The sequence below is a fragment of the Elephantulus edwardii genome, unplaced genomic scaffold, assembly GCF_000299155.1.
Source record: "Elephantulus edwardii isolate Elephantulus edwardi_28Jun2011 unplaced genomic scaffold, EleEdw1.0 scaffold00047, whole genome shotgun sequence".
NCBI lineage: Eukaryota > Metazoa > Chordata > Mammalia > Macroscelidea > Macroscelididae > Elephantulus > Elephantulus edwardii.
In genome coordinates this window covers 14602138-14623174 of record NW_006399797.1, presented here as the reverse complement: position 1 = coordinate 14623174, position 21037 = coordinate 14602138, and the positions used below count along the sequence as shown (strand labels likewise).

Genomic DNA, 21037 nt, shown 5'->3' with positions numbered 1-21037 from the left:
GTAGTGCGGCCATCGGTTGTAGGGAATTGTTATTTTGGAGGGTAATTCTGAAGACTTTACTTTCAAAAAGACCTTCACTTGTGGCACGCACTTTTGAATAAAGAACGCACCTTTAGGCTTTTTATCGTTAAGAACACCCGCCTAGCAGCGCCTTCCCCTCACATCCATTCCTCAGACCGCAAATCCTTTGTTGCGCACAACCCTTCGATTCTGTCCTTTTCTCAGCAGGATAAAGCTCCCGCGGGGCGCCACCCACTCTGCTTCCGGGGGCCTCATTGGCTAGTTGTCCGTTCTCCCCTCCCATCTGTCCCCTGGATTTGGCATAGGACGTGGGTGTCTTTTTGATCAGGCACTGATTGGTAGAAGTTTAATCGGTGCAAGAGTATTTCTGAGTCTCTATTGGTCTTTAGACTTGAAAATGGGCGGGGAATAGCAGAGCGACAGGACTCAAGGAGGGAAGCGCGGAGTGCGCCGGCGCGTAGTCTGAGACGCCGGGCCGAGGCTTTTCCTAGGAACCAACTGTTGTCGCCCCGCCCCCTCGGGGCCTCTTTGTCCCGTTAACTGTTGGAGTGGCGGGGGCGTCAAGGCTGGGCGACATGCCGGTGCGCTTCAAGGTGAGCCCAGGGCTCCGGGACCCGAAGGCGGCTCGGGGGAGCCACGGCAGGGCGGGTGCAGAGCGCGGCGGTCACGCTGGCTGTCTGCACCGCGCCTGGTGACCCCCAGGCTGGCAGCCTGGAGCCTGCCACGGTCCTAGGATACCCCTCTCCATCGCTGCTCTTGCACATTGAGGAGTTGCCAAGTTGGAGAGTTAGATGGTGTCGATGCAGATTTAGTCTGGTGGGTGGGTGGACGGAGGAGGAGAACGAAATGCTACTTCAAATTGGGGCACATATGGCCCATCTCACAGCCCAGCATTTAACCCTTTTTTCCCCTTTAAAACTTTAAAGTACGCGTATCTTCTAAAGACGAGAAATGTGTCCTTAGTAATGACAGAATATAAGACGTATTTAGGTGCTTATGTTGTGCATTCATTTTAGGGTTTGTCCACAGGTGTAGGTAACTGATAGGACTAGCACCCTTCAACGTTAACAAGTGGCCACATCGTTCCACAAGCTCAGTCCTTTCTTTTTTAACTTAAAGCTTGTATCCAGAATGTAAGGGGAGCTTGTATTTGTTTGACTTCACCACATTTTGATAAGGTACTGAGTAAAACATTTCATGTTCATGTCCTCGGTGAGAATTTAATTAGGATGATCCGTGGTGATTAGGATTTAAGATTGTCATCTGGTACAAGAGAGCTGGGGCTTTGGAATCTATCTGAGAAAGCATGGTTTCTGTGAGCCTGTATTCCTGCTAGCATCTGCTTCAAGTTGTGTGAGGATTAAAGGGGGTAATGGATGTCAGTTGCTTAGCACAGGGCTTGGTAAATATTAGCTCTTATTGAGGCACTCTTCTGTTTCTAATTACCAATTCCAAGTTTCTCAACTCAGTCTTTGGAGGCTCAGATGTAATCTCTAATTGTTGTTCTTAACAATGTTTATTAATGGCCTGATTCTCAAATCGTATTTTCTGTTACAGGGGCTGAGTGAATACCAGAGAAACTTCCTGTGGAAAAACTCCTATTTGTCAGAGTGCCGTAATCCCTCAGTAGCACAGAAGTACCCATTGGCTGGCCTTAGATCAGATCAATTAGGTAAGTTATGCAAACTAACAACATTATAACCTGAGCAAACACAAGTTTGCCCAACCATTTACTTAAAAATTCCGAAGCATGGTTGACTTACTCATTTGTTTATTTAACAAATACTTATTATTGAGGATTTACTGTGGGTCAGGATTCTGACCAGTTGCTAGAAGATAGCCCTGAGCCAGACACAATTCAGTAACTAGAGAAGAAGAAACAGAAAATAGTCAATGCAGTAAGTAAACATAATTTTAGTTTGTTATATAAAATTGTTGTTGTTGTTGTTGTTATGTGTCATCGACCCGCCTGCGACTCATAGCGACCCTATGTACAACGGCCCTAAACTCCGCTCTGGTCCTGTGCCAATCGCACCGTCTCTGACACTCCCATCCCAATTATCCCAGTCACTGAATCAATCCACCTCATAGAGGGCCTTCCTCTCCTGCGCTGTCCCTCCACCCTCCTAAGCATGATGTCCCTCTCCAAGGACCGGTCTCTCCTCACAACATGTCCAAAGTAAGTTGGACGGAGCCTCAGAATCCTTGCCTCCAAGGAGCCACCCGGTTTAACCCTTTCCAGGGAAAATCTGTTTGTTTTCCTAGCAGTCCATGGTATTCTCAATACTCTTCTCCAGCACCACAGCTCAAAGGCATCAATTCTCCTTCTATCCTCCTTGGTCATTGTCCAACTCTGATGCATAACAAGTGATGGGGTAGACCAAAGCTTGTATCAGACGCACCTTAGTCTCCAGACAGACACCATTGCTCTTCAGTACTTTGGAGAGGTCCCTAGACTTTCCCATGGCAATGCGCCTTTTAATTTCCTGGCTGCTGGTGCCAAGACTGTTGACTATGGAGCCAAGCAAACTAAAGCTGTGTACAATCTCAATCTCTTCATCATCCATCCTGATGCTGCCAATTGGTCCAGTGGTGAGAATCTTTGTCTTCTTGACATTGAGCCTCAATCCATGTTGTAGGCTGCAGTCCTTGACACTCTGCAGCAGGCGCTTCGGAGTTGCTTTCTTAGTTAAAAAAGTCATTGCTAGAGCCATCTTGAAGTACAATATTGTCAGTGACAGGATAATATCTATACGCATACAAGGAAGTCCAGTGAATACCACTATCATTCAAATATATGCACCAACAACCAGAGCCAAGGAAGAGGAGATAGAAGATTTTTACCAACTTTTACAATCGGAGATTGATCGAACATGCAATCAAGATGCATTGATAATAATGGGTGACTGGAATGCAAAAGTCGGGAGCAAAGAAGAAGATTCAGTAGTTGGAAAACATGGACTCGGTGACAGAAATGGATCTGGAGAGAGAATGATCGAATTTTGCACAATGACTTATTCATGGCAAATACATTTTTTAAGAGACATAAACGAAGGTTATATACCTGGATTTCACCTGATGGTATGCATAGGAATCAGATCGATTACATCTGTGGAAAGAACCGCTGGAGAAGCTCAATATCAGCTGTGAAAACTAGGCCAGGAGCTGATTGTGGAACAGACCACCAACGACTCATATGCAAATTCAAGCTGAAGCTGAGGGAAATTAAACCAAATCCAAGGCAACCAAAATAAGACTTTGAGTCTATCCCACCTGAATTTCAGAACCATCTCAGGAACAGGTGTGAGGCTTTGAACACTAATGAGCGAAGGCCAGATGAGTTGTGGGAGGATATAAAATTGTTGGATAATATAATAGATAAACTTGTGGAAAGGGTAGGTGAGGTATCACTTTAGAGACAGTGGTCAGGAAAGACCCTTCTGAGAAGGTGATTTTTTTGACGCAAGACTTGAAAACAAAGAAGGGACAGGCCTAACGATGAGTATTTCAGGGGCTTTTGAAGCTAGAGATATGTTAAGCAGTGTGTTCAAGGTTCAGTGACAGAATCATTTAAAACCAAGTTGTCTTTGCTTAAACCGAGTTCCTCTTCTTTCACACCTGCTTTCCCCCTGTCTTCCAGGGAAGTCAGGACCATGGCTTGCTTCCCAGGTTGTGGCAGAAGGGAAAGAAGACAGAAAACACTTTGCAACCGCTTATTTATTTTCCCCCTCACTAGAATGTAAGATCTCCAGGAATAGGGCTCTCTCTGTGTTTCACCCTTTCTCCATCCAGTATTTAACGCAGGGCCTTGGCACACTCTGATAATCATTAAGACTAATTTTTGAATTTGAATTCACAATGACCGTGGGGCTTTGGATAAACCGAGCCTGTTTTGCTAAGTGGGAATAGAGATGCTTGCTGCACAGGATTGTAAGGGGTGGGCTAAATGAGACATTGCGTGATGGAACGTGGCACGTGTTCACGTCAGTGGTTGGTGCCCATATGGGACATGTGTGGGAGTACCTGGCAAGTCCCTCAGCTGCTAGATGTTTGAAGCTGGGAAAGTGAAAGATTTATGCATGGCATGCTGAGCCTGGGAAGTTAATAAAATGATGACGTTATCTCTAGGATTAAGTTGGGAGAGCAAAGGGAATCCAGTCGAGAGAGGATGGCTCCTTCTGGGTTTCTCTGAATCATTAGCATTCTTAGTCTAGAGCCTGATTCAGAAGCAGTGTGTCCCAGTTTTTCACTATTCTCTTTCCACATGACCAGAAATTCTATAAATTTGCATTTCCATTTGACTAAGGTTATGAACCACACCCATCTTTTTTAAAAAATTTCTCACTGATCATTAAATATAATGCAATGTTATATTCACACCCAGCGTAAATCATGTCCAGAAAGAAAACCGAACCTGTGCCCTTTGAGTCACAGCTGACTCCTGGAGACCTCTTGTGTTACACAGTACAACTTGTTTCTTGATTATAGATCCTTGCCTGTGAACAACAAGTCTTTCCTTCTGTGCTGGCTTTGAACTGGTGGCTTCAGGTTGGACTAGACAAAACTCACAAACTCACTGCAGTCCAGTTGATTCTGATTCATAGCAGTTCTACACTGGGTTTTCAAGGCTGGAAACTGTAAGGGGAGGAGATTGCTCATCTTTCTTCCACAGAGCAGCTGGTGAAGTAGAACCACACCCATCTTATAGACCTGTCACGGAGGGCCTGGTGGGATGTCATGGCATCTGAGAATGTTCGCCAGAGAGTTGCCCCCCTAAAATTTCAGCTGCATTTTCAGATAGGGTAATAAAGTGAGATACAAGGAGCAAAGCCACTTTGGAATACAGCACACTGTGGAAGGAAAGAATGACTTAGATAACAGATGGGCTCCCTGCCCCTAGTTTTAGGGGAGTGAGAATGTGGGGTGCTCCAAAGGAAAGAATGACTTAGATAACAGATGGGCTCCCTGCCCCTAGTTTTAGGGGAGTGAGAATGTGGGGTGCTCCAAAAGGGAAGTAAGCGTTGAGAAGGGAACAGCAATTTTACCTAGGATTGATGGTTCATCTCCTTAGAGTATATCCATCCCTCCCACTGCTTCTGCCAGCCCAATGGAGTCCCTTGGTGGTGGAAACAGTGAATGTACTTGGGGTACTAATCAAAAGATTGGTAGTTCAAGTCCACCGAGAAGAACCTTAGAAGAAATGCCTGGTGATCTACTGAATTCTCATACTCATTGCCATTAAGTCAGAACTGACTCATAGCACTGAGAGGCTTTTCAGAGCTGTAAATCACGTGAGAGGAGATTGCCCTTTGGGGCAGCTGGTCGATTTGAACTGCTTGCTTTTGGGTTGGCAGTACAATTGCTTACCCACTAGGCCACCAAAGCTGCAGGTACTAACTGGGCCTGACCCTGCTTAGCTTCTGAAATCATGGGTGTTGAGGGTGGACTGAAAACATTGTAGAGCTCAGGTCTTCTCTGAGACATGTGGGATTGCCTTAGAATTGCTGTTGACTCTATGGCAGCTGGAAAGAAAGGGGGAGGGGAAGATTCCCCTAGGGCTTTAACATTGTAGCCGAAATGAAAATCTTTTCTTATCTACCAGAAGCTGGGGACTCAGTACTAAAGGAGGAAGAAAGCTCTTATCTTCAAGCTTGCTTCCTTCCCCACCCTCTGAAAAAATTCAGAAAATCTTTCTATTTCCTTACATGTTTTAATGTTGTTTTCAGTAAACCATTAGTTAAAGAATGTGAATGTTTTCTGTTAAATTATAGACCTGTCTTATTTTGCTCTGGAATTTATCATCGTGGGAAAGTCATTGTATAAGGTCACCTTTATAATAGCTATGTCGATATTTTGTTGTGGACCATTGAGTTGGGGCTGACTCATATCTGACTCTCCAGGGGGTTTTCTTGGGCAGGAAATGTAATGGAAGGAGAGTGTCCTTTTTTCTCCTGCAGAGCAGCTGGTATATTTGAACCACTTTCCTTTGGGTTGACAGCGCAGTTCCTTACTGCTAGGCCACTGGAGATTTCTGCAGTGTTTCCATTATCATGAGGAGCCGAGACAGCACAGAGCGTTGTGGCATAAGCTTCTAGTTCCATGACTTCAGTCAGAAGTTATAGAGCGGCCCCCAAAAGACCTCAGACTGTCTATATGCGAGTCTTTTCACATTTTCAAATTGATATGTGAATTTTAAAAATCATATGTTTAATGCATAGTTTCAAAGGATGTAAATCAGGATGGATGGTGAAGAGATTGAGATTGTTAACAACTTTAGTCTGCTTGGCTCCACAGTCAACACTCTTGGCACCAGTAGTCAGGAAATGAAAAGATGTATTGCGATGGGAAAGTCTGCTGTTAGGGACCTCTCCAAAGTACTGAAGAGCAGTGGTGTCACTCTGGAGACTACGGTGCATCTGATACAGGCCATGGTCTTTGCAATCACTTGTTATGCGTCAGAGAATTGGACAGTGACTAGGGAGGATAGAAGGAGACTTGATGCCTTTGAACTGTGGTGCTGGAGAAGAGTATGTACCATGGACTGCTGGGAAAGCAAACAGATTCATCCTAGAGAGGCTTAAACCGGGCTACTCCTTGGAGGCAAGGATTCTGGGGATTCGTCTAACATGCTTTGGACGGTGGAGGGACAGTGCAAGAGGGAAAGACCCTCTATGAGATGGATTGATTCAGTGACTGGGGTAATCGGGATGGATGTGTTGGAGGCAGTGTGATTGGCACAGTATAGAGCAGAGTTTAGGGCTGTTGTATATAGGGTTTCTATGTGTCATAAGCAACTCGACCGCTCCTAACAATGACAACAACAGCATCAGCTTATTACTGTCAAGTCAGAATCGACTCATAGCTGACCCTCCACTGGGTTTTCTGAGGCTGTGAAATCACAAAGGAGATTATTGCCCAGCTGGTGCATTTGAACTTCCAGAGAGATGCTGCCTTTTAAAATTTATTTTATTAGAACTGTCAATTTTAGTTAATGGAATTTATTGAAAAGGTTCTTCATATACTTGACATAGCCAGTCCTTACAGCTAAACCAAACAGTCAGTGTAGGCTAAGTTTACATGAAAAAGCAAATCTAACTTTAGTATTTAATTCAAATACATATGTTAAATAATGTACACAATAACTGATTCAGCCCTGAATTTTAATTCTAAGATCATTGGCTAAAAAGGGTGTTCAAAGCTAGATTAAATAAGGTTATTATGCCCCTTAGTTTTCTAGTCTCTCTAAATTTGGTTTAATGTCACATCGTCTCCTCAGGAATTATGCTGTCCCTCTCAGGGTTATAGTTTTCCAGTGGCCTCTTCGTCGCCCATGCCTGGGCTTTTCTCTATGCTTTTCTGTGGGATGATGCATCTCAGTAAGTTTCAGGCTGGTTGAGATGCACCCCTTTCTTTTGTGATGTGAGAAAACGGTGCTTTTGTTAAGGATGATGAGAAGTGAAACTCCAGATTGCAGGGGAGGCTCTCAGGTCCATTGGAGTTAGGAAGAAGGATATACACAAGTTGAGGATCTGAGAAGTAATTTCCTTAAATTGTCCATTTCTGTTCTCTATGTTCTCAGAATGTCTTTTTGTACCACAAGACTTGCATAAAGCTCCAGTTTGAAGATCACTTGTCTAGGGAAACCTTTTAAGAATTGAAATCCTAGGTCTGATGGCCAAAACATACATGATAGAGACTAATATGAGGCTGAACCTTATGCTAAATTTTCTGCCCACCATCATGTTCCTTCTATTCTAGTCCTGATCTTCCTTCCTTCCCCACCCCACCCCACCCAGTCTTCTATTTAAATAATGGCCCTAAACTAGGGCAGTATCTCAGTGGCTGTCATTTTGTACAGCTTTTCTTACCTGGATAGAAAGTTAAGCTTTTTGGATATTTGCTTGCCAGACAGAAATGTAGAGAAGTCGTATCTTAGCTCTTGGTAAAAGAGTGCATTCTTTTTGATTCTCAGGAAATCAAGGTTAATGGAGAACTAAGATCCAGCATAATGACATTTCATCCCTTCTCATCTTGGGCTACTCTGCATAATGGGAGCTTTGTGAAAAGTTCCAAATTTTGGCAGTACCAAGGCCCATTGTTCTGCTAAGTAGCACAGGAAAGTAATTAGAAACTGAGGCAACATGTGCTGCCCAACTGGCCAGGTCCATCTCACTGTGATTCTGGTGCCTTATGTAAGGATAACTTGAACAGAGTGACCCAATTTTTAATTTTTGGTTATGGTCAAACTTTTAATACTTCTTTAAGGCAAAATTGAAGATTTTGTTGTTGCACACACACATGCTTTTTTAAAACAGAACCTTTAATTTTGCCTTTAAAAATATTAAAAGCTTATATATGTGTGTGTATCTTTGTAGTTTTTGTCATATTACTTAAAGACTATGTGAATGAACTGCATTTTGAATACAATTTTTTACTCTTACAGATGTTACTGAAGATTGTAACTTTGTGCTTTGGTAGATATTTCTATGTACTTTTTTTTATAGGAATCACAAAAGAACCAAGTTTTATTTCAAAGAGAAGAGTTGCTTACCATGACCCACAGATTTCAAAATCTCTTGAATGGAATGGATCAACTTCAGAGAACAACATGGCTGCCTCACCAGAATCTGAAGCCCCCCCGATATTGCAAGAGGCAGAACAAAAAGATGATGTTAACCCAGAAAACATCGTTGCCCTGGACGTGCCCAAAGTACTGGAGAGAAACAGACTTCACTCTGTGCTCCCCAGAGACAAAGGGGTTGCAGACCTGGTGGAGAATAAAGAGGATGTCCTAGCAAAATGTACACCAGTTAACGAAGACATAGAACCGAAACACTCTGCCAAGCCTCTTTCAGATAAAGTGGATAATGGGGTAGGTGTGATCACTAAATTGGGTGTTTTTTGCAGAATTCACCATCATTTCACTATTAGGTTTTGTGCTAAAATTTTTTGTTGGTTTTTTTTTTTTTTTTAATATCTGTAGGATAATTGACAAGAGATTATTGACTTCAGCTATTGTGAATTAGTCCTAATCTTAATACTGATTTCTCTTGGATATGCTAAGATAACCCTTTATTTGGTGGCAGCCTGTCTCTGGATTTAATTCATTGCCCATCAGCACTTGAGTCCTCAGGGAGAGATCAAGTTAAAGGAGAAAAGTGGGGGAGTAGGCCATTACTTCTGGCAGTGTTGGTGAGCTGACTTCTCCTTAGCCCCTTTTCAATTTCTTGTTATGTGCCAGCAGGAAAACAAACAATCTCAATTGATAAGATGCAAAAGGAAGAAGAATTCTGGTCTATCTCAGAGATCTAGTAGTTCTGCTCTATTATGTCACAACTGGCTTGTGGAAGGTCCCTGCAAGCACATAAGCAGAGGCGCCAGGGTCCCATGCAAGGAACTTGCTGCCTCCCACATATCTTTCTCTACTCCACTGTTTCTTCACCACTTCATAGTCACCACTGGCTGGAACCTCAGAGAGACATTTAGCAGTGTTGGAGAAGCAGAACGGGCTGAGGTGAAACCACAAATGATGGGTGGATAAAGCAAGGCGCTGTTGTTTTTCAGTAATAGATTTAATTGTAAATAATTTGCATGGGACTTCTGTTTACCAGAAATCATTAATAATTGTGACAGTATTAGAGAAAGAACTTTTAAATAGTTTGAAAGTATATAAGGGGGATTATTTATAAACTGGAAAAAGTTTGAATAGACATTTGTAATGCCTTTGAGTGGATTTTTTTCCCCCCCTTCAACAGTTGGATAGACTTCTACGAAAGAAAGCGGGATTGACTGCTGTTCCTTCACAAAATACCTTGAGAAATTCTGAATATCAAAGGCAGTTTGTTTGGAAGACTCCTAAAGAAACTGCTCCAGTTTTTGTAGCCAATCAGGTAGTTTAATGGATATAATGCATTTTTTTTGTGTATAATCTTTTGATATAGTGATGCAAGCTAACATAGAATTATGAACTGAGAAAATTTAGTTATTTAAGTAGACCTAGAGGTAGGTTCTAGAGTGTTATTAAAATCATCCTTTTACTTTTGATTTATAGTAGTAATATTATACTGTCCTAGGCTACTGATGATCATTGTTACCAGATCCATCACATAAACTAAATGTGAGACAGGGTAATGAAAACTTGGGCCTGGTAAGTTTTTGCATGCTGTAAGATTTTTTTTTTACTTTTTAAAAAAATTTATTCTAAAAATTTGTTTACTTGACTGATATAGTGCATGTTTTCTATCTTCTAAGAAAGACATAAAAGTTTTGAATATTTTAATTAATACAAAATATGTTTAAAGGAATAGAAGCTGTATGATTTTGTCCTTGTATGGTTATGAATAATAGTAAAAGGATTATCAGTTTGACTATATAAAATAAAAAAACTCATCTTGTATTAATTTGCACAGTTTTAGTGTTTGATTACCAGTACTAACACTCTTGTTTTAATACTGTAGTCCTTTGTGCAGTTCTTATTCTCTTAACTCGTATATTTTGCCACATCACCCATGCCTGGGAAGTAAATATTTCCACTGAGACTCATCATGGTTTAGTCTTTTCCTTTCTCCTGGGTTTTCTGTTTTTCCTTGTACCCACACACATGCACCTTCACACACACATTCTATTATTTATGTCACAATTGTATAAGGGTAGAGGATAAAGATTCAGTAAGACAGTAACATGAGCTGTTTTGCACTAATATAATCGCACTAGTTGTCCTATAAACTATAGTAGCTGTGGGCTTAGTTTTTACTCAGTGTTTTAAAAAATCCTGAAATTCCTGTAAACATTGTAGAAACAGATGGTAACAGTTTTATGTACCTGTTTCAAACTGATAAATAGGTTCAACACATCATTTGATTCTTCATATATGTTGTATAGAAAGTATTATCTACTTAAAACCTGAAAATGGTATTTGTTCTGTCTTGTATTTATTTGGCCTTTCAACTAGGGAAGATTCAAATAAAAACTGTATTGACAACTTACTTTGTCAGATGTAGTGAGAGCAGAATTACTATTTTTTAGAACCAGAAGTACCTTATAAAACAAATCACCACCATTATCTTCTCTAGTAGTTTTGTTGCTTTCATTAGTGAATTTCAAAGGATTTCTTTAGAAGCAAATGCTCTTTGTTGTTCAAAGGGTATCATTTTCAGTCTTGAAGAGCTCTGTGACAGAAGCTATTAATGCTTATTGGTGAAAAATCTCTAAAGGAATTGTTCAGTTCTATTTTTTCAGACACCTGTGTTCTGAAAGGATGCCTTATTTTAATATATAAAGGAGCCAGAACAATCTTTGTTAGAAAAATCTTTGAGATTATATTATACCAGAAAAAGAGATATTGTTCAGATTTAATCTGTATGCAGATGAGTTCTTCACCATTATAAAGCAATTATGAACCTTATTTAATCACTGTCTTTTCAATTTGCATTTCATGGAAGCAGCAGTAATGTACCAATCAAATGGAGACCATAGAGTGAAATATTAAGCATATAAGGAAACAATTAAAAAGAGAAGCATAGTAATAACTAGTTTCTTCCCTTGCCTTAAAAAAACAACAAAAAATGGAACAAATTGACTTTATTAGATATTAAAAATATTTAAGAATTTTTCATTGTTTCAGACCAAAAAGTATTAAGGAAGAAAAAAACCTTTAGAATTGATATCAGAGTTGCCTTGTAAAGGCAATTTTATCGCCAGTCTCCCTAATACTAGTGCATATGTCATAGTGAGTGCCCATGTTTATATTCCCAAAACATGCTTGTCTTCAATATCTCTTTATCAGACTGGTGCGTGGAGGATTGGGGAACATTGGGGAGAAGAGGCAAAACACACATATTCTTCATAATTTCTGTTGCCTTAAGCATTTTTATTATAATAAAATTCAAAACATAGCAGTGAATATGGAAAGTTGACTGTTGGATGTTACTCAGCTATATGAAATGAAATGATAATGTCTTTTTTTATATTCTATAATTAAACTTGGTGGAGCTTTTTAAAGATCTAAATTTTGTATAATTAACAAAAACTAAACTAAAGTAATTTTTGTTTTAAGGTTTTCCACAATAAAAGCAAATTTGTTCCACAATTCAAAGGTAACTCAACCATCCATGAAACTGAATACAAAAGAAATTTCAAGGGTTTATCTCCAGTGAAAGAGCCAAAGTTAAGAAATGATTTGAAAGAGAACGGAAATCTCGAAACTCAAGCTCCTGAAAAGAAGGTATTCATCAACCCTCAACTTTGGAACAAAATCCTTTTGATTTTAGATTCACCATGATTTCTTTCACTTATACTACTACTTTGTTTCTTTGCTACAGAATAAATTTATTTGCTTGTTCTTCAAACAGCAAATGTGTATTGAACACTTGCTAGGCAATGGGTACATACTGAAATGAAAATGATGATAAACTATAGTAAGTCTTAAGCAGCTCTTGGATGAGTGAGGAGACATGTAAATTGCTAAATATAATACAGTGCCTCGCTGTGCAGCTCTTGCGTTTTCTACAGAATGATCAGATGATTGACTTTCTAGTAATAAGAACTCAAGGGATAACAATATGAAAAAAACACATATTCTACATTAAATAATGGAAAATAATCATGTGTGCACACATACATTTTTAAACCAAAGCTTTTGTATGTGAAGTGTAACTGTATGATTCACCTGATTTACCAGGATGTGCCCATGCCTACTTCTGTATGAAATTATAGCCATTTAGCTTGCAGTGCCAGGATAAAATGGTTTATTTTTGGTAAATCAGATCCAAATACCATTTTTCTATCTCCCACAATAGTCCAATAATCTGATACCTTATTAATTATAATAATAGGAAGTCTGATTAAAAATAGTTTATTTTTAATAAACGTGCATAACCACCTTTGTTGGTCTTTTGGACCTGCACTATCTCTGATGAGAATAAAAGAGTTGATAACATATGTAGTAAAGCACTACTGTAATTTCCTCCCTGGAACTTTACATTTAATCCCATTTTTACAGTTACATGTAACTTTGGAATACTGAGGACAAATGCATGCTTTAATAGTTAATACCAACAAGCTTACTTCTTTATATGTTTGTTATCTTTCCCCCCTTTAGGCAAGGATCTAAAAGCTTTATTCTTAGAAAATGAAAATGTGTCCTGAGTGATATTTCAGAACACCTAATCAAAGCTAACTTGTTTCAGTCTTGCTTGTTGGTTTTTTGTGATTTAAGCTTTAACTTTTTTGGTTAGAGATTATTCCTAAAAATAAAAATATAATACAGTATCTAAGTGCGACTTTGTAATAGATATTTTTACTTTTTTGTGTAAGGCATTTTAAACAAGTCTTAACTATATTTTACAGATAAACACCCACGTGTGTATGTTGTCGTGATGTATTGTTCTCTTGGAACTGACTCATCACTGTCCCTCTGATGGATTTTCAGAGGCAGTTAATCACATGGGTGGAGATTGCCCATCCTCCTTCCATGGAGCAGCTGGTGGACTCAAACTGCATGCCTTTGGAGTTTCCAATGCAGCGTTTTGGCACTAGGCCACCAGAGCTCCCTTTGTGTTTGTGTGTGTGTGTATGTGTGTGTGTGTGTGTGTGTGTGTGTGTGTGTTTGTATGTATGTATGTATGAATGAATGATACATAGGATGTTATTGAATACTTGTCTGTAGATAATTATACTGCAAACTCAAAGGCCATACCTCTCTGGAGGTATGAATCTACCAGAGACTCTGGGAGAAAGCTGGGCAATCTCCTCCTGTACAATTCACTGGCTTGCTACCCAGTGGAGGATAGTGAGGTCAGTGCAGGGTCAGCTTTGAGTCGGTTCTGACTCCATGGCAATGAAAGAATGAGAGAGAAGGGATAGCTAATAATCTTGATCATATCTTCATGTGCTTGTTGCCCATCTTAATGTCATCTTGGTGAAGTGTCTTTTTATGTCTTCTGCCCATTTTAAAATTGGTTGTGTTTTTATTGCTGAAGTGATTGTGTTCTAAAAACATTAGTTTCTTGTCCAATATGTTGTTGCCATATATTTTCCCCTAGTTATTAAATTCTCATTTTACATATTTCTGCAGAAGTCTTTTGATGGCACGTAACAATTTTAATTTTTTTTTTTTTTTTTTTTACTATCCCAGTTGTCAAGTTTATGTTTTGCCATTTGTGCATTTTTTTTTATGTTAGATTGTGTGTAGCACAGATTAGGGGTCCCAAGTATGCCCCTACTTTTTGATGATCTTTATACTTTTAGATTTTGTACTTATGTCATTTATCCATTGTGTCAATTTTTGTACATAGTGTAAGGTATGGATCTTCTTTCAGTTTCTGCCTCAGTTGATAGTACTACATGATTCTTTTCCTTTTTTAAAATTTTTGTGGTAGATTATACTGATTGTTTCTCTAAAGCTGAAACACCCTTACAGTGCTGTTGTGAGATGCCATCAGTCAACCCCAACTCCCAACAGTCCAGTTTACAACAGATCTGAACCTCCACCACGCTCATAATCTCAGCTGTGCTCAAGGCTGTTGTTATGGTCACTGTGTGAGTCCATCTCCTTCAAGGCAGCCCTCTCCTTCACCGATCATCTGCCTTTCTTAGTATGATGGATGTCTTTTTTCCTAAGGACTACATATGTGGTATAAGATAATGATCAGATACATTTCTTTTATATGATGTTGGAGTGTGTTGACTAGAATTTTGTTGAAAATTTTGATGAACCTGTGTTTATGAGGGATTGTTGTTCTTAGGTGCCGTTGAGTCAAATACGACTTACAGCGAGCTTATAAATACAGCGACAGATCTAATCCCTGTCCTATCCTGTGTCATCTTCCCATTTCCTGACACACAAGGGCCCGCTGTGGCAGTCACTGTGTCAGTCCTCTTCGTTGAAGCTCTTCCTTTCCTTTGCCAACCGTCCTCTCTCCAAGCGTCATGTTCCTCTCCAAGGAATAACCCCTCCTAGCAACATGCCCAAAGTATATGAGGCGAAGCCTCATCATTCTTGTCTCCAAAGAGCACTCCAGCTGCTCACTCTGCAAGACATTTTGTTTGTTCTCTTGGCTGTCCATGGAATGTTCATTGATCTTCTCCAGCACCACAGCTCAAAGGCATCAATTCTTCTGTCATCCTTATACATTGTCCAATGCTTAGATGCATAGCAAGTGATTAGAAAGACTATGGCCTGAATCAAATGCACTTAGTCTTCAAACTGACATCATTACTCCTCAATAATTTGGATAGTTCCCTAACTATAGATTTTCTCAGTGCATTGAGTCTCCTTATTTCCTTATTGCTAATACCAAGGGTGTTAATTGTGGGTCCAAGTAAGATGAAGTTGTTGATAGTTTCAGTCTATTCTCCATCCATCATGATGTTACCTATTGGTCCATTGGTAAGAATCTTTGTTTTCTTGACATTCAGATGCAATCCATTCTAAAGGCAAATTCCTTGATCTTCTGCAACAAGTGCTTCAAGCAAGTTCTCACTTTCAGCAAGCAAGATTGTATTAACTGCATAATGCAGATTACTGATGGGCCTCTCTCTGATCCTCATGCCACATTGTATTTCATAGAGTTGAACTTCTCGAATAATTTTCTTAGCATACAGATTAAATAGGTATGGAGAGAGACTACAACCCTGGCACATTCCCTTCTTTAATTTTAAACCATGCAGTGTTGCCTTGCTATAAACTGCCCTGTGCTATAAACGTTGCTGTGCACCACAAGGTTTGATAATGTTGTATTGTCAGTATCATTTCCAGATTCCAGAAATATTTCATTTTTTACTTCTTATATTATCCAGATTTTAAGCAGGGTGTTGTATAGTTTCCATGTACTTGATTTTTTTCCCTCTTGGTCTTCCTGTTACTGATTTGTAATTTTATAACCTTGTGATCTGAGAAGATGCTTTGTAGTTTTAAAATTTATTAAGACTTGCTTTGTGGCCTGGCAAATGGTTTATTCTGAATAATGTTCCATGTGCACTGAAAAAGAGTGGGTCAGATGGTTCCATACATTACATATGTCTATGAGGTCAAGTAGGAAACTCTGGTGAGCTGGCTTCTTGAAACTGCACTGCAATCCCAAAGACTCTGGTTCAAATCCATCAGGTGCTCCATGGAAGAATGATGGGCAGTTTTCTCTTGTGTAATTTACTGCCTCTGTAAATCTGCTGGAGGGTCAGCCATGAGTCACTTCCAGTTTAGCAGATATTACAACGTGAGGTCAAGTTGGTTAATTGTTTTCTTGTCTTTGTTGAATAGGCTTACTGTATTTTAAATGTAAAAACAATGAAAAAGTTTTTTTAAAAAATTTTTACACATTATTCAAATGTAAATTATTTGTATTGTAGTGTCATAAAGGTGATCCTATAAAACCAGAGGCAGAGATGGAAGCAAAGAACTTAAACCAGCCTAAAAAGAAGCTTACTCCTTGGAGGCATCAAAGACTTGGGTTTGTATTTGATATTAAATATATATTGTATATTAACATATCAGAATATTTAGAGTATGAATAAAGCAGGATATTTACTTACATGTTTTTCCCTCTTAGGAAGGTGAATTCTGAATATAGAGCGAAATTTCTGAGCCCAGCTCAATATTTATATAAAGCTGGGGCTTGGACTCGTGTAAAGGAAAATGTGCCAAATCAGGTGAGTGAGTATAAGTTTAGTATACCCATTTTAAAATTTTTCTCAGCCTACATAATTGTTGAATTTTGAAATTAGACTCATGTACTAATAACAGCTACAGTTTTTAAAGATATTAAAGTTTAAAAGAATAGCATTAGAAGTAGCAGAAATTTAAAGATCTATTTATAGGCTACAAGTTACTTGTATGTTTTGCTTTCTTATGTAAAAATTGGTCCCTTAGATATTAATATATGCTGGTAATGTCTTTAAATTTACAAATATCTTTTACAGTCAAATATTTGATTGTGTTAATAAACGCAGTTTGTAGGATTATAACACGATAGATTTGATTATTTTAGACATCCAGACCTCTTTTAACTCAAGATTAATTTTTGAGATTAAATGAGCAAGCAGAAGAACATACTAAAAGTAATGGATGATTAGAAACTATGTGTATGACAATTGTCTTACAAAGGGAATTTAGGTCGGGGAAGAGGGAGGGAGGAAAGAACGTGAATGAATGAAAAAAAGATTAAATGATTTGTCAACATACTTGCAAACCTGTAAGCAAAAGGAAGAGGTGGCTGGGCTGTCAGGCTTCAGTTGGCGCTAGAGACCCCTGATATGCTGGAAGTCCAAAGCTTTGAGGGGTAGGTGAGTCTCATGTTTAGTATTAGCATCTTATACTTAAAGGATAAACAATGGACTTTTTTTACCTTTTGAACTTAATGTAAAATACCGTGTTTTCTGTGAATCTGTGAACAAGATATTTGAAACCTTTTTGTATGGACTAGACTTAAAGACATTAGTAACTATTCTCCCCTCCTTGGTTTCCCACTTCACACATGCCCCCAGCCTTGTCCCCGCTAGTCTCTGTAAAGAGAAAGATAGTTTGAGTGGAGAATAAATTTTGATTTAACTGTGTACTAGGTTTCGTAGCCAAAAGTTAGGTGTAGTGAGCCTGTAGGGGCCAGCACTGGCTGTTTGAGCCGCAGACTCTGGGCTGGTGGCTTTTAGATGTTAGTTGGTGTCCTCTGTGTACCTTGTGTTGCTTGGGGAAATCGTGTTTTTCCTGCCACCGTGGCTGCTCTTGACACACAGTACTCCTCTGCTTTAGCTTGGCTCAGCCACCGGCCGGCCAGGTCTAGACACTTATCTAGGTAGGTTTGTGAGAAGGTAACCTTGTTTTGGAAAGATTATCTCAGTCATTGAGACTTTAAAAAAATGAATTAAATTTAGAGTTTCAAATGACAGGATTGCTATGTCTGAAGCAAGATGATGTGAAATACCTTTCCTTACACTACCATTTTTGTTGTTTTTAACTTACTATCTTTTTTTTTATAATTTTTTAAAATTTTTATTATTTTGTGTATATGTGTCTGTGTACCGTCAGATCAAATCTGACTGGTACAGGAGGAGATTGTCCCTCCTTTGCCGGCAGAGCATCTGGTGGATTTGAACCATGCATCTCTGGGATTGCAGTGCAGCTTCTTGCCACTAGGCCACCAGAGCTCCCCTAACTTACTATCTTTTTTGAAGTTTTCTATCTTTATAACCTGGTAAAATGACTTTATAGGTGTATTTTAGTAATTGTTGTTGGTGGTTGTAACTAAATTGATGGTATAGTTTACCTTCATGAGCAGAATAATTTAAAAAGTAAATTGAAATTAGAAAAGGAAAGAATTATTAACTTGGAAGTCTGTGGTGGATGATAACAATTTTAGGTACATTTAATATGGGCTGTGTTTTACTTAAAACATAGGCTTTGGATAATTTTTTTTTTTTTACTAAAGATATTAACTATGTGTGTGACTGATGAGATATGTGAAGATAGGATACTCCCTTATTTTCCAAATAAGAAAAGATATATAAAGAAGTTTTAATCTACTTTAGACCTCTTCTTCATTTACTTTTGCATGTTTGTATACATTTATAATATTAGAGGTATTTCCCTTTGTGTTTCATCCACTAACTGAAAACACAATAAATACAGCTTTCCTCCAATATGTTTTGAAAGTGTATCAAGCTTATACAATGTACTTTTGATATCAGTGACTTTGTTATTATTAGAAGGGTAAAATACTTTTTAGTGTTGTTAGTTTTTTCCAGTCTTTGTATTATCTTCATTTCTTTCTGTGTTGTTTGAGGTAGTATACTTTTCAGTCTGTTTAGAGTTTTTGTCTGGTACTATAGAACTAGTTCCTATTCATAGCCATCTCATGGACAGACTAAAACTTAACACATAGGGTTTTCTCAGTTATGTTGTTGTTGTTAATTACCATCGAGTTAAGCACGACTCATAGAGACCCTGCGAACAAAAGGCCTGAAGCCTTCCTATAACTATCGTCATTTATCAAAGTTCAGAGTTTCCAGAGGCATGCGGTTTCAAAAGTGAATGCCACTCCTGTTTCAGTTCTTAGTAATAAGCTTTATATTAATGGAAACAGATCACCAGAAATTTTTCAGGGAGACCTGCTGGGTGGATTCGACCAGTGTTTATTTCAGCAATTGAATGTTATTAATTTGTCTCACTTAGTTTGTTGTTGAATGCTTTTTGAGTCAGAACTGACCCTCTAGGTGACCCTCTAGGAGGTCTTCAGAGGCAGTAGATCACCCGGGCGGAGATTGTCCATCCTTCTCTTGCAGAGCAGTTGGTGGATTCATGCCTTTGGGATTGCAGCACAGCTTCTTACCACGAGGCTGAAAGCTCAGAATAATGTACTTGTAACACATTATAATACTAGTACTAAGATTATTAATATATTTAAGGAATTTAAATTCAGTGACAAAAAGAATGAATAAAATTTTCACAAAATTTCAGTAAGCTTTATAAAATAATATTTCTAATAAAACCTGATGAATGTAAATGAAAGGGACATTTTCCCATCCTGTTCTTCAAACAGTAGCTCCTTTGACCTTGATAAAATGCATCCTCCCCATACTGCTTCTCCCCTTTCAGCTCACCTCACACTCCAGAGCTGATCACTTCTTTGTTGAACCACTTTAATTTAGATCTCATTTGTTTATTATGACATAGACTATGACCAGTATTACTGTAATTTATGCACAGGTCTGTCTCTTCTGCTAGACTCTTAGTGCCTTAGCCCCATTATCCTAGTCACGGAATCAATCTATCCTAGTCACTGAATCAATCTATCGCATTGAGGGTCTTCCTCTCCTGCGCTGTCCCTCCACCCTCCCAAGCATGATGTCCTTCTCCAAGGACTGGTCCCACCTTGCAACATGTTCAGAGTATGTCAGGCGAAGCTTCAGAGTCCTTGCCTCCAAGGAGCAGCCTGGTTTAACCTTCTCCATGGTGAACCTGTTGTTTCTCTTAGCTCTCCATAGTATATTCAGTACTCTTCTCCAACACCACAGCTCAAAGGCATCAATTCTCTTTCTGTCATCCTTAGTCATTGTCCAGCTTTCCGATGCATAGCAAGTAATTGCAAAGACCATGGCCTGTATCAGGCACACCTTAGTCTTCAGACTGACATCGTTGCTCTTCAGTACTTTGGAGACATCTCTGACAGCTGACATTCCCAATGCAATTCATTAGCCTCTGAAAACCTACTAGAGTATATCACCTGTGCTTCAGTTCCAACTCAGTGGCCATGAGGTTTGAGTTTTTAAATTGTGGTATTTAGTGAAGCCAGCAGATGGCAGTATAATATAAAAAAAGGAAGTGTTTCAAATGAATACAGACTTCAAGGGAAACTAACTACTTAATTGCATGGGAGTGGACCCTAGACACCTTAAAATTTGTCACAGCATTAAAAAAAAAGCCTATTGGTTGAAATATTGAAATTGTTTTGTGGGATATTATTGTTGATTTTATCCCACAAAGAATAATTACAGTATTTTAACCAAGTGAGCTCTAGTGGTTTATTGGTAAGGAATTGTGCTGCCAGCATAAAGGCATGCAGTTTGAATAGATAGTTTCCTCCCATGGGATTTACTGTGTTTGAAAAAACCCATTAGAGGGTAATCTGTGAGTTGGTTCTTTCTTAATGGTACATAACGTGATTTTGCTTATTCCAAGTAAATGTTGAGAAATTTGTTGAGCGAAACCATATAACCCTCTCAATGGAGATTTCTATAGTTGTAGCAGCTGTAGAGCTGAGAAATTAACCTAGACCAGGGGTTTCCAAGGATCCCTGGTGGCATATTGAAAAGGTGACGTGCGTGGCTGCTTACAAAAAGATGATGGATGGTTCACATTCATTATCTCTGTGAGAAAAGAGGTAGCAGTCTGCTCCCCAAAAGATTCAACCAAACCCACTGTTGATTCTGTCAATTCTGACTCCTCGTCTTGCTCTAGGAGAGAGTACAGTGGCCCCTAGCATTTCCAAGACTGCACACCTTTAAAGGAAGGAGATTGCCCATTTTT

General features: G+C 39.1%; 1 protein-coding gene across 2 annotated transcripts in view; it reads left to right on the top strand.

Moving 5' to 3' along the window:
* The first annotated feature begins 596 nt into the window (after positions 1-596).
* MDM1 (Mdm1 nuclear protein homolog (mouse)) overlaps positions 597-21037 on the top strand; it is a 40582-nt gene continuing 20141 nt past the window's right edge. The window contains exons 1-7 of one of the 2 annotated variants that reach the window (XM_006886072.1): positions 597-614; positions 1579-1693; positions 8526-8893; positions 9777-9911; positions 12077-12244; positions 16369-16469; positions 16569-16668. In XM_006886072.1, the coding sequence (XP_006886134.1) occupies positions 597-614; positions 1579-1693; positions 8526-8893; positions 9777-9911; positions 12077-12244; positions 16369-16469; positions 16569-16668 (1005 nt within the window). The remainder of the gene's footprint in view (positions 615-1578; positions 1694-8525; positions 8894-9776; positions 9912-12076; positions 12245-16368; positions 16470-16568; positions 16669-21037) is intronic. The other variant, XM_006886073.1, reaches the window with a different exon arrangement.